This window comes from Geotrypetes seraphini, chromosome 13 (genome assembly GCF_902459505.1).
Source record: "Geotrypetes seraphini chromosome 13, aGeoSer1.1, whole genome shotgun sequence".
Lineage (NCBI taxonomy): Eukaryota > Metazoa > Chordata > Amphibia > Gymnophiona > Dermophiidae > Geotrypetes > Geotrypetes seraphini.
The window spans coordinates 70,803,952-70,817,257 of NC_047096.1; the positions used below are offsets into that span (position 1 = coordinate 70,803,952).

General features: G+C 44.5%; 1 protein-coding gene across 2 annotated transcripts in view; it reads right to left on the minus strand.

The window, feature by feature from the left end:
• Nucleotides 1-13,306, minus strand: part of NSF (N-ethylmaleimide sensitive factor, vesicle fusing ATPase) — a 135,027-nt gene that overhangs the window by 94,310 nt on the left and 27,411 nt on the right. For both annotated transcript variants that reach the window (XM_033918143.1, XM_033918142.1), the window contains exons 3-4: nt 11,565-11,664; nt 1,781-1,820 (exon numbers count right to left, since the gene is read on the minus strand). In XM_033918143.1, coding sequence (XP_033774034.1) covers nt 1,781-1,820; nt 11,565-11,664 — 140 coding nt within the window. The remainder of the gene's footprint in view (nt 1-1,780; nt 1,821-11,564; nt 11,665-13,306) is intronic.

Below are 13,306 nucleotides of genomic sequence, written 5' to 3' on the forward strand. Positions count from 1 at the left end.
GATACTGTGCTAATAATGCAAAATACCAACTCTACAGGAGGTCTGGACTCTTATAACCTCCCTTAAGAGGTGCTGAGAGAACAACCCTTCTACCCTTGTAGCACCCCTCCCTGGAATGGTCCTACAACCTCTCCACACGGAAAAGGGGGAACCCCTCCACCACCACACACACACTCATAAAGATAAGGTATTAAGGACAGAACTTGTAGCCTTGGGTGATAAAGTCTGCATCTATTGGGTAATATGGACTGTGGAAGCCATGTGGAATATGCATAAGCGGAATCCCAGAGGGCCAGCTATAAAACAACGTGGACTCAGAACAAGGTGTTATAAATGAATTTAAGATATAAAAACCAGATAAACCATGTGAGAATCTCTCGCAATGAACCCCATTGAAGGAACTACAAATAGGGTGAAATGTACACTAGGATATTTCCTACAGAAATACAGAAGCATGATGGTAAAAAGAAGTTGACAGACGAACCACTCTGCAGCAGTATGCTGTTCATTAATGAAGAGTGTGCACCATGTACTGAAAGTGCCACAGGCATTAAAGATTGAATGCCTGAGAAGGAGATGCGTTCAGAAATGACAACCTGCATCACCCATGAAGCCATGCATCAAATACTTAGCATTCTCCACTGCGATGCATCTGCGTCAACATGGTAGAAACATCGGTTACAGAAAGGCATGCATCAATCTGAGTCGATGCTAATATGCCACCGATGGAAGTAGATATCGATATCTATTAGTTCTGGCAAGTCCCAGTCGCTGGAAGTCTGACTCCAGACCTATTCAAAGTCAGAAATATAAGAAAAACTTTGTTATTAAGCAATAGTAGTTATCGTCTTCTAATTTGTAGCCCAGGAGTCAGATACAGTCTAGAGAGGATGAGCCGAGGTAGAGTAGAAACATAGCCGAAAATCCATCGATGATCACAGCAGGAAGGAAGGATGGAAATTTGTGTGAAGGCCGCTGAACTTCATACAAAGTTCATTCCCGTGTTATGAGACGTAGGTTTCACCAACGTGGGTTATTCTAAACAGTTGGTGAAACATGGATATCTGAGGGCTAAATATGCCCAAAGGGAGCTCCTGATGCGTTACAATCCAGAAAATTCATTGGGGGAAGTTGTAGTTTTTGTCCAGAAATATTCCATTCTCTCATCTGATATTAACCAAGCTATTTTTAAACATTGGCAAGTAGCTCAGTTAGCCAATAAGAATGCAGATGACAAACCCATGGTAGCATATCGTCAGGCAAAAAAATCTAGGTGAATTGCTCCAAAAAAGAACATCTAATAATCGAATAGGCACAATAGGGGGAAGACACACTACATGTGGTAACTGCTAATGCCCGTACTCCATGACAGGGAGTAGTTGGGAGGACCCTGTTAACGGGAAAAGTACACAAATCTAGATTTAACACCAACAGGAATGTTAGATAGATTGTGAGCCCTCCAGGACAGATAGGGAAAAATGCTTGAGTACCTGATTGTAAACTGCTTAGATAACCTTGATAGGCGGTATATAAAATCCTAATTTTAAAAAAAAAACCAAAAAACTGTAATTCTACTCATGTAGTGTATTCTTTTTTGTGTGTATATCTATGCACTAATATGTTATTGATTGAGTTGCTCTTGTATTGATATTACTGTCTGCCAAGTTTAAATAAAGAGTTGCAAGAAAAGTAACAAAACATATAAACCTTGGAGCTAGTATGAGAAGTTGTGACCATCATTTTAGATTTTAAGTTATGACAGCATAAGTAATCTGCTTACCTTCTACATCTTGTCCAATGGAGAGTCCAGCCCATTTTCGCTGTAAAAAAATAAATGAAAGTAAAACACCATCTAAAATCAAAATAGCTTACTATACAAGATGCCCAGCCAAATCAAAGAGACCTGTAAACTATGGGATCTTAAAAATTAGTTCCATCTCATAAATAAGTCAGTCACATGTTACAAAATCACTGAAGGTGAGCAATGCTGTGAACATGGTATAGTTTAATGTGAAAAGAAAATGATTCAATGATGCTAGGAGTAGACAACTATCTACCACCATTGAACCACTATTGAGCCAATAATGGTTGGCAAGTCTTACTATGCACAGAATTGAAAATGGAAGAGTGAAAGACATATCACTGGACTAATAAAAAACAAAGAAGAGGTACTTAGAAACTAGGACAAGAACAATGTAAGATGTGGCAGATAAGAATGGAGATAAATGACAGTTTGCAAGCTATCAATGAGGATATTTTACAAACATCTTGAATGCCATCAGTGTACCAACAGTGCTACTTTAATTTTGAAAGTCTGGTGGGAATGAAAAAAATAACCATTAAAAGTATACTTGAGAAATCTACAGAATAAATGCTTTTTTTAATCTAGGGGCGCTAATTTTATGACAAGTAAACAAGGCAGTAAAGGCAACCAGATGCATATATTCTAACTAGAGAATGACACGGTGGCGGTTTACCCGCAGCCACCGCATTTTAGCCGCGGGTCACCCGCCGAAAACGGGGAAGAAAACTAGCAGTCACTGCGGCGACGGGGACAAGGCCATTCACCGCCCGCGGGGCGGTGAATGGTCTTGTCCCCCGCAGTGAAGCATGAAGGATCGCGCGGTCCCCGCAGCTCACACCCGCCCGCCCAATCGATTCCAGTGTCCAGCCAGCTCTCTCCCCTCTCCTCACCCCAGTCCGCAGATCCTCCTCCTCAGCGACCCGCACGCTACCAGAGAGCCGCGCACACCCGCCGCTGCTCAGCCTCGATCTTCTGCTCTGACGCAACCGGAAACAGGAAGTTGCAGCAGAGCAGAAGATCGAACACTGAGCAGCCGCGCGTGTGCGGCTCCCTAGGAAAGCGCGCAGGTTGCCGAAAAAGAAAACCCACAAACCAAGGTGAGGAGAAGGGAGAGAGCCGGCCAAACACCAGGATCGACCGGGCAGGCAGGTAGTGGCCGCGGGGACCGTGCGATCGCTAGTGTTCCCGGCTCAAATTGGAAGGAGGGAGTGAAAGGAAAAAGGCTTATATGGATGCAGCGGGGACGGTGACGGGGCGGTGAATGGGATGGCAGTGGCGGTGACGGGGCGGTGAAAGGGATGGCGGTGACGGTGACGGGGCGGTGAAGGGATTGGCGGTGACGGGGCGGTGCAGAGGATGGTGGGCCGGTGACGGGGCGGTGACGGGGACAGATTTTTTCCCCGTGTCATTCTCTAATTCTAACACTCTTATAAAAACAATATTTTTATACCTATGTTCCTTTAGATCAATATGTTTATTAATTTTGCAAAAGAAGAAAGAACACTCAATATGCATGAGTACATGGTGGTCAACAGAATACATGAATACCAACAGTCTCCCAAACTTCACCACATCACGAAACTCCCACCCTCCCCCACCCCAGCCCCATCCCAGTCCCAATCCCGATACAACATGAAACACTCAATTCCAGAATATGCTACAGAATAAAAATCAGATATTAAGCAAATGACTACGAGCTATGTGTGTTAAAGTGAGCCAAAAGGGTTCCCAACAAAAACTAAAAGTTCGTCCCAATTCTGTGTCCAAAGAAGAAAATTGTAAACGTTCCATAGAGGCCTGTTGCAGCATCAGAGTACGCCAATGAGAGAGCGTGGGGGAATCCGAGAAAATCCAACAGTGCAGAATCACCTTTTTCCCCCAACAACACTGAGCGCGCCAAAAAACTCCTGAACCCCTTTGGAGAGGGGAGCGGAAGATGGTCCAAGGTGAACAACATTACAGGACTGAGGACAAAATTGTATTTCCACATAGTCTGGATATGTCGATGAATCTGCTGCCAAAAGGTTTGTACTCTCGAACAAGACCAAAACTGATGTCCAAGAGTAGACGGAGAGTAGGAACATTTGAGGCATTGTGCAGAGGCACACATCTTTGCCCGGAATAAATATGGAGACCTATATAGACAAAGCAAAAATGTGTAGTTCATTTCGATCAGTGGCACACTGGGTGTCATATGAGCCATCTTAGGGATCCCTCTCTTAATCATTTGCGCAGTAACTGTACAGGGAAGGTCCAAAGACCATTTTGCAGCATATGTCTCATATGGAAGTTCACCCAAGCATTCTTGAAGGTGACGATGATGGAATCTCAAAGGAATCAATTCCTGAGCAGATAAACTCAAAGCCTCAGAGATGGTTTCCATTCGCCGATCAGTAAGGGCATCCCGTGGTAAGGAATGAACATAAGAAGAGAGCTGACGGTACGAAAGCCAGTCTCTCTCCATCCAGCCATGTTCCCTTTTAAGGTCATCAAACGATTTCAAAGACCCAGAAGAGTGTACCATTTGAAAGACATATTGATTAGCAGTGGCAGTCCATACACTGGAGGATACTGGGGCCAAGCCAGTTGCAAAGTCCCCATTACCCCGCAATGGTAAATAAGGGGTCACCTGAGATGGTATGTGAAGTTGCTGACACAAGTTTCCAGAAGCGTCTCAGGGGAAACAAGAAAATGTCCCGTGCTGAAGAAGTCTTCGGAGGCAGGTGCTGTACGTGAAGCAAGTAACTAAAATGAAATGGAGCACAAAGTAAAAGTTCCCGTCGAGAAGCTGAAAAGTAGCTTGTCCCCCGAAACCAATCATTTAAATGTCTCATCTGGCACGCCTGGGATAACAAGCGAAGGTTGCGCAATTCCAAGCCTCCAAGGTTCCGAGGCCGTGCCAGGTGAGTTAGAGACAAATATTTTTGTAAATACTTTCCAATGAGCTTATCATGTTTAGCAGATAATAAAACTGGTAACATCTGAAACACATAGAGCCACTAAGGCACCAATACCATATTATACAATGCTATTTTTCCCATTAAAGAGAGTGGATATACCCTCCAGGTCTCCAGTTTTTGTTGTGTGAAACGAACAAGAGGGTCTACATTTAAAGCATAAAGTGCAGAGAGGTCAGGGGAGATAATTATTCCCAAGTAAGTAAGAGTTCCCGGAACCCATGTAAGAGGGAATGGTCCCTGCCACTGAGTCTGAACTGCAGGAGATAAAGGCAATACCATAGATTTTTGCTTATTGAGTACCAGGCCCGAATACATACTAAACTCATCTAACAAGTCCAACGTTCTAGGAAGGGATAGGTCTGGATTTCCCAGGGTCAACAAAAGGCCAAGACCCGTAATTGCGAGTCTCCCTCCGGCAACTCCTGCAGTTCATCATCCTGCAAAATCGTGCGAAGGAAGGGGTCTAAGTACAAAAGAAATAGAAGAGGGGACAGCGGACTACCCTGTATAGTGCCCCGGGCTATCTGGAAGACCGATGAACGGGCACCATTCACTAAAATACTAGCTGTATGGTCTGTATATAGCAAGCGGACCATCTCTAAGAACCAACCCTCAAACCCCATATAAGAGAGAACCCAAAAAAGGTAAGTCCAGTTCACCTGGTCGAAGGCCTTGGCTGCATCTAATCCGACTAATATGCCCCGGATACCAGCATCCTTCGACCTCTGCATTGCAGTAAGTAGTCTGCGCATGTTCAGCACTGAGTGACGATGGGGTACAAATCCAACTTGTTCAGGAAGTATCAGTGTAGGCAATAGCTTTGCCAAGCGATTTGCTAAAATTTTATCCAGAATTTTGATATCAACACTGAGTAAAGAAATCGGCCAGTAAGATTCAATTTCCGTTTCAGGTTGTCCCGGTTTAGGTATTAAAGTTATAAATGCTTGATTAGCTCCCAAAGGGAACTTCTCCACTGCAAGAGCCGCCAAATAGTAAGCTTCTAAAGGCTGCATATGGAGACAAAAAGTGATTTGTAAAATTCGGGAGAAAATCCATCTGGACCCAGAGAAGTGTCGCTTTTAAGCTGCTTAACCGCCACTTGCAGTTCCTTGCCCTGTATGGGGCAATTCAAGTAGAGGCGGTCTGGAGCAGATAAACGGGGAACCCCTGCATCAGCCAGATAGTCCGCAAACTCTGATCCCCCCTGTGGATCCACCGATGCATAAAATTCTTTATAGTATGTTAAAAAACTTTCGGTGATATCAGCAGTGGAAGTCACCACCCCCGAGGGAAGTATTAAACGAGGGATGTAACGAGGAGGGCGCCGGGGTCTCGTCAAGTTCGCCAATAACTGCCCCGCCTTATTCCCAAATTTGTAATAGTGAAATCTAGAGTAATGAAGATATTTCTGAGTGCGTTCATGTAATAGTGTATTCAGAGCTACCTGTGCCGCCACCATAGCTTCCCAGGATTGAGGAGAGGGATGGGCAAGATGTACTCGTTTCAACTTTTTATATTCCCGCTCTAAGTTTAAAAGTCCCCAGGAAAGACGTTTACTCTGGGCAATAACATAAGATATTATGTCTCCCCGCAGTACCGATTTGGCTGCTTCCCAAAACAAAAGAGGGGTGTCCTGATGCTGGGAATTAAAAGCCACATAGTCTTCCCATTTTTGAGTCAGATATTTAAGAAAACCAGGATTAGTGGCTAAATACGATGGAAATTTCCAAGTCCCCCCAGTAGAAACAGCATCGCCCCGTAAAATGTCAACCCAGATAGGACAATGATCTGACACAGAGAGAGGTCCTACCACAGAAGAATGGACCTGAGATAAATAAGTGGCCGAAGTCAGAATATAGTCAATTCTAGAGAAAGTATTATGGGCCCGTGACTGATGTGTAAAGTCCCTCTCAGCAGGAAGGAGCAGGCGCCAAGGATCAATAAGGTCCAAAGTGTCACATAGAAAGGGAATACTCCTATTTGTACTAAAGGTCTGAGAGTAACCCGGGCCTGTTCTATCTAAAACTGGGTCTGAGACTTGGTTAAAGTCTCCCAACATAATCAAGGGGTTATTTGGATCCCGTAGGCTTAAACTAGCCAAAGAAGTGAAAAAAGCATGCTCATATTGGTTAGGTGCATATACAACCAATAAATTAAAGATGTGTCCAGACATAGTTACCCTAAACAATAAGGTTCTCCCCAAGGAGTCACTATAAAGTTGTTCAATCTTACCCGGGAACCCCCTGTGTACCAAAAGAACAACACCCGCCTTCTTATTCGGGGAAGAAGCATAAAACACCTGACCTTCCCATCCTCTCAGCAGCTTGGCATGTTCTGCATCTGTCAATCTGGTCTCCTGCAGACATGCCAAGTCAGCTCTATGATGTTGGAGACGTTGAAATATTTTACTGCGCTTTACAGGAGATGTAATGCCCCATACATTCCAGGACAATATACGAAAGGTCTTATCACTCAGTGAAGGAGAGGAACAAATGTACTCGCCCAATCCCTCGAAGGTTCTCTTCCAGGCTCCCAGCCAGGCCTAAGAGAACAGAATAATCTACACACAGAGTAACACATTGGAAAATCACTAAATACACTGGAATGGAGAAAACAAAAATCCTCACAATATCCCTCTCTCCCCATACCCCAAAACCTCCCCCCCTCACAACTTCCCCAAACTCCCCCTCACTCCCTCCCCAACCCCCCAACCAAGTGCATGGCTTGCCAAGAACCCTCTGGGCCCTAGGAAAGCGAATCACGACACTGACGCCTTCAGTGCCCTGTCCTCAAATATGAGTAATGTTACATGTCTTGAGAAAGTTGTATAAAAAAAGATAACAAAATCAAATCCACCACCATTACCAGAAAGGTCACAGTCATACGGAAGGAATCAAGTGGGGAGTGAAGAAGACTCCAGGCGATTCACAAAATCACCCGCTAGTTCCACTGAGTCAAACACATGCCACTTTCCATTGTGTTGTATTTTCAAAATGTCCGGGTAAATAAACATGAAACGATTCTTCTTCTCCACTAGTTTAGCACAGAGGGGATGAAACACTTTACGCCGTTCTGCAAGCGCAGCAGAGTAATCTTGACCAATTCTCACTGGTATAGTCTCGTAGACCAGCGATTCCCGTTTAGCGCTGTAGGCCCAAAGTATTTCCACCTTATGGCGATAATTGTGGAGTTTGCCTATGATCACTCTGGGGCGCTGATCTTCCCCAGTACAAGAGCCTACCTGATGCACCCGTTCAAACCGGGCCGGTCCCAAAGAAGTCGGCAACTCACTAGCCAGCCACGACTCCACCACAGCGAGTAGCACCGAATCAGCAATGGTTTCAGGGAATCCAATAAACCGCAGGTTACCGTGGCGCAATCGGTTTTCCAAATCTTCTAATTTATCTTGGCAGGTGCGCAGTTGTGATGTAAGCGTGGCCACCTTGGACTCCATCGCAGTCTGTCTTTCTATCTTTCTGTCTCTCACCTTGGCCGCTCTCTGTTTTTCTTTCTTTCTGTCTCTCTCTCTCTCTCTCTCCTTGACCACTGTCTGTCTGTCTATATTTCTTTCTGTCTCTCTCCTTGGCCACTGTCTGTGAATATTTCTTTCTTTCTTTTTGTCTCTCTCCTTGGCCGCTGCCTATCTTTTTTTCTGTCTCTCTCTCTCCTTGGCCGCTGTCTGTCTGTGTATATTTCTTCCTTTCTGTCTCTCTCCTTGGCCACTGTCTGTCTATATTTCTTTCTTTCTTTCTGTCTCTCTCCTTGGCCGATCTCTGTCTTTCTTTCTTTCTCTCTCTCTCTCTCCTTGGCCGCTGTCTGTGAATATTTCTGTATATCTTTCAGTCTCTCTCCTTGGCCGCAGTCTGTCTCTTTCTTTCCTTCTGTTTCTCTCCTTGGCCGCTGTCTATCTTTCTTTCAGTCTCTCTCCCTCCTTGGCCGCTGTCTGTCTATTTCTTTCTGTCTCTTTCCTTGGCCGCTGTTTGTCTTTCTTTCTGTCTATCTCCTTGGCCGGTCTGTCTTTCTTTCTGTCTTTTCTCTCCTTGGCCGCTGTCTGTCTTTCTTACTGTCTCTCTCTCTCCTTGGCCACTGTCTGTCTGTCTTTCTGTCTCTCTCTCTCCTTAGCCGCTGTCTGTTTTTCTGTCTCTCTCCTTAGCCACTGTGTCTTTCTTTCTCTACATCTCTCTCTCCTTGGCCGCCGTCTGTCTGTCTGTCTTTCTTTCTGTCTCTCTCTCTCTCCTTGGCCGCTGTCTGTCTTTCTTTCTTTCTGTCTCTCTCTCTCTCTCTCTCCTTGGCTACTGTCTGTCTGTCTTTGTTTCTGTCTCTTTCTCTCCTTGTCCGCTGTCTGTCTGTCTGTATTTCTTTGTCTTTCTCTCCTTAGCCACTGTCTGTATGTCTGTATTTCTTTCTGTCTCTCTCCTTGGCCGCAGTCTGTCTGTCTTTCTTTCTTTTTCTCACTTTCTCTCCTTGGCCGCTGTCTTTCTTTCTGTCTCTCTCTCTCTTTCTCTCCTTGGCCGCTGTCTGTCTGTCTTTCTGTCTCTCTCTCTCTCTCTCCTTGGCCGCTGTCTGTCTGTCTTTCTTTCTGTCTCTCTCTCTCTCTCTCCTTGGCTGGTGTCTGTCTGTATTTCTTTGTCTCTCTCTCCTTAGCCGTTGTCTGTATGTCTGTATTTCTTTCCATCTCTCTCTCTCTCTCTCTCTCCTTGGCCACTGTCTGTATGTCTTTCTTTCTTTCTCTCTCTCCTTGGCCACTGTCTGACTGTCTTTCTTTCTTTCTGTCTTTTTCTCTCCTTAGCCGCTGTCTGTCTTTCTTTCTGTCTCTTTCTCTCTCTCTCTCCTTGGCCGCTGTCTGTCTAGCTTTCTTTCTGTCTCTCTCTCTCTCCTTGGCCGCTGTCTGTCTTTCTTTCTATCGATCTCTCTTTCTCCTTGGCCGCTGTCTATCTGTCTTTCTTTCTATCTCTCCTTGGCCACTGTCTGTCTGTCTTTCTTTCTGTCTCTCTTTCTCCTTGGCAGCAGTCTGTCTGTCTTTCTGTTTGTCTCTCTCCCTAGCCCCCTTTGTCTGTCTGTCTCTCTCCACAAATTGTTAAAATTGGTTTTTAAAAAATATAAGCTAAAGTCATCTCTGTTTCGTCATTTCTATGAGGTATTTCTAATGTTTTTTTAAAAAAATAAAACAGGTAATTGGTGTATCTTTGGATCACATCTTAAAGACGCCTTTCAACCCTAGGCCAGAGACTGCAATTGCCATAATCAAAGCATAGGAATGCCCTCCTCCTCCCCCCACGGTTACAGGCAGAACTGCACCTATGATAAGAAGGTGACTGACAGCCCCACTTGAGCGATCAGGGAAGCGAGCTCCGAAAAGCTGGAGCCTTGCAGCAAGGACGGCGGAACTGCATGCCCGGGCTAGCTGCACGTGGTGGCTCAGCTGCAGTAGCCGACTCTTGCGAGTATCACAGTAGCCGCGTACTCGGGGAGGGGGGGCACGTGGGCTCATTAACAGGGGAGCCCGGGCTGTGGAACGCGAGGAATGCACAGCATATAGGGAACCACAATTAAAGCGATCTTCTCACGCCCTTAAATGTGCGATGCAGAGATGTTAGATAGAGTGAGTGCGGGAGGGGGGAGTCGCTGCCGTGGTCACCACCTCCACATGGGCAGAAGGAGCCAGCATTGCCGAGGGAGGGCGACAGGGAAATCGCCGCTGGCTCCTTCTACTGCTCATACGGGGCTACAGATACAGGGATCACGGAGTTTGAAGTGCACATGCGCGTTAAGGGTTTTATTATGATAGATACCCCCATGCAATCTTATAGCAGGAGAAATGGCTACTGCAACATTATTCCTCTAAGTGTCCAAGCTCAGAACACTGTAATGGGCTCTAGAAAGTGTGGTCCCTGGCTGAGGGCCCTCATGACAAATTGTTTATTGTTCATTGTGAGCTTCTGTACCGCTACCAATGACTGGGGAGTCAATTCAGAGTGGTATGCATGAGCTTCTATAAAAAGGTATTATTATACAGAGTTACAAAGAGCTTTTGTGAGGTATTACACTATATGGGCTCTATACAGAGTTACAGGGGCTTCTGTAGCAGTGTTACAATACAGAGTTATTAAGACCGGCATAATTATGGCATAATCAATCATCCTACTTATGCTATCAGCACATCGATCATCCTCCTGATTTGAATATGTTCATACCAAATCAATCATCCTACACATTTAATATTAGGCTTACTATTGCAGCTAAGGACACTATATTTACACACCTCCTAAGGCGTTTGGCCTATTCAACTAAATATAGTCTATATACATATATCTATATCATGTTTTATGTTTATCTTTGAAGTACTATATTCCTCAGATTCTAGTTTTCTGGGCTCAGCCCTTGGTTTATTATCCTTTTGTGTTCTTCCTATCGAGTTCCTGATTTGGGGAGGAGGGGGTTGGGGGAGAGGGAACTAGCCAACTGTCTCCTTTATGTCGTTTTATTTCGCTAAGTAGAAGACAGAAGGAAGAGAAGGTTAGACCTGCAAAAAAACCAAGAAGTAGTTATTTAAGTTTCATGATGCTGTATCTCCAATAGATGCTGCTTTCACCTGAGCTAGAAGCCCAAAGAAACACGTAGAAATTAGGGAGACAAAAAAAAACCCAACTGCTCAAAATGTATCATGGTATCCCAAATAGCTGTTAGGATACAGCAGCTACAGAGGAAGGGAGAAAACATTTAAATTGATGTAAGAAACAGCTGAGTGGAAATATTTTATACTATTTTCCTGTGATCCAGAAACAAATGTAATACAATACCTGAGGCAAGCTGAAGGCAATAGTACCAGGAAGCACAGAGTGATGCGTCTTCAAAGTGAAGATATATCTGTGGTTCGGGGAGGTTCTGACATTTACATGACTGCAGAAAATGTAAAAAACAAAAAAAAACAAGAGATGTGGTTACAATGTTTTAGTTTAAATCTGCTTTTATTAAATGTGAAATAACAGCTGTAGATCAACCAAAACATGGGAAACAATATCAAAGCTTACATATCAAGAAGAGTGATCATAATATTAACAATACATTACATTACATTAGTGATTTCTATTCCGCTTGTGCCTTGCGGTTCTAAGCGGATTACAAGTTAGAAGACTGGACATTTCCAGGAGTATTACAGTACATAGAATCAAGAATGTATCACTAAGGGCTCCTTTTACTAAGCTGTGATAATGGTTTTAGCGCGCGCAGAATTGCCGCGCACACTAGATGCTAACGACAGCATTGAGCTGGCGTTAGTTCGAGTCGCGTAGCACGGGTTTAGTGCGTGCTAAAATTCTGCGCACGCTAAAAACACTATCGCAGCTTAATAAAAGGAGCCCTAAGTTTTACCCCTCCCATCCCCCCACCCGCCTTCCTAATTATCTTAAGATGTACCTACCTACTGTACTTCAACAATCTTATAACAAAGAATGAAAACCTCCTCTATACCCTATCCCAGGTAACAGAACCAGTATCATAGGGAGCCTCCTAGAGAAGAATTCCCATGAAGTGGAAGTTTCTTTTTTTTTTTGTATAATCATCTTTATTGGGTAAGGCAAGATAACAGCATAAGCATCAAACAATCAATAATGCAATGTACAAGTGGCATGAAAATCAGGCAAATATCAAAATATGCAAACGTAACAATCTGATAAGTGGCCGTAGCGCTGTCACCCTGGACACCCATATTTTTGTAATAGAAAACTCTAACTTTGACACTTAGGAAAGAACCCTCTAACACACCCCCAAGCATACCAGCACCCTCCATTCAAAACACACTCAAACACCCAAGAGCACTTTTTTGGATACTATAATATTGCGTCACCAAAGCCAAAAGGTATGACAGTTTTTGTCACACGGGTGCTGCTCCTGGGCAAGAAAGCCATCTTGACAAACTGGCTGTCCAGGGACTCGCCCTCTTGCAGTCAATGGAGACCGCTGATGATAGTGCATGCCTCCTTAGAACGGAGAAAAGTTGGTGATCTTGAAATGGGACCTGGCCGTCGTTTTTGTCAGACTTGGGAGCGTTTCTGGATGGATCTTACTCCTCATGCTCACAGTAGATTACTGAATTTCAAGATCATTCACGGAACCCTGCCTCCTCTTCTCCCACTGTCTTTCAACTCCTCCAGTCCCGACTCCTCCAGAACTGCCCAAAGGCTTAAACTAGCCTTCCCCTCTCCACGCAGCATCCACTATTCAGGCAAACTGGGAAAATCCCTTCTCTTCAAAATCACAGGTCTTTGGAACGACCTCACCACCCCGCTGCGGAACCTGAGCTCCCTTCAGTTATTCCGCAAACAACTGAAAACCTGGCTTTTCAGCAAATTGTAGCTCTATCCTTCCCCCCTTTCTCTCCCCACTTCTACACATAAGTTCATGTAATCCTTTTTCTTCTTCTCTACCCACTATTTTAAGTTCTTGTAAACCGTGTCGAGCTCCATACTCATGGAGATGATGCGGTATATAAACTTAAGGTTTAGATTAGATTAGATTAGATCTTGATCACATGTTACTTTGT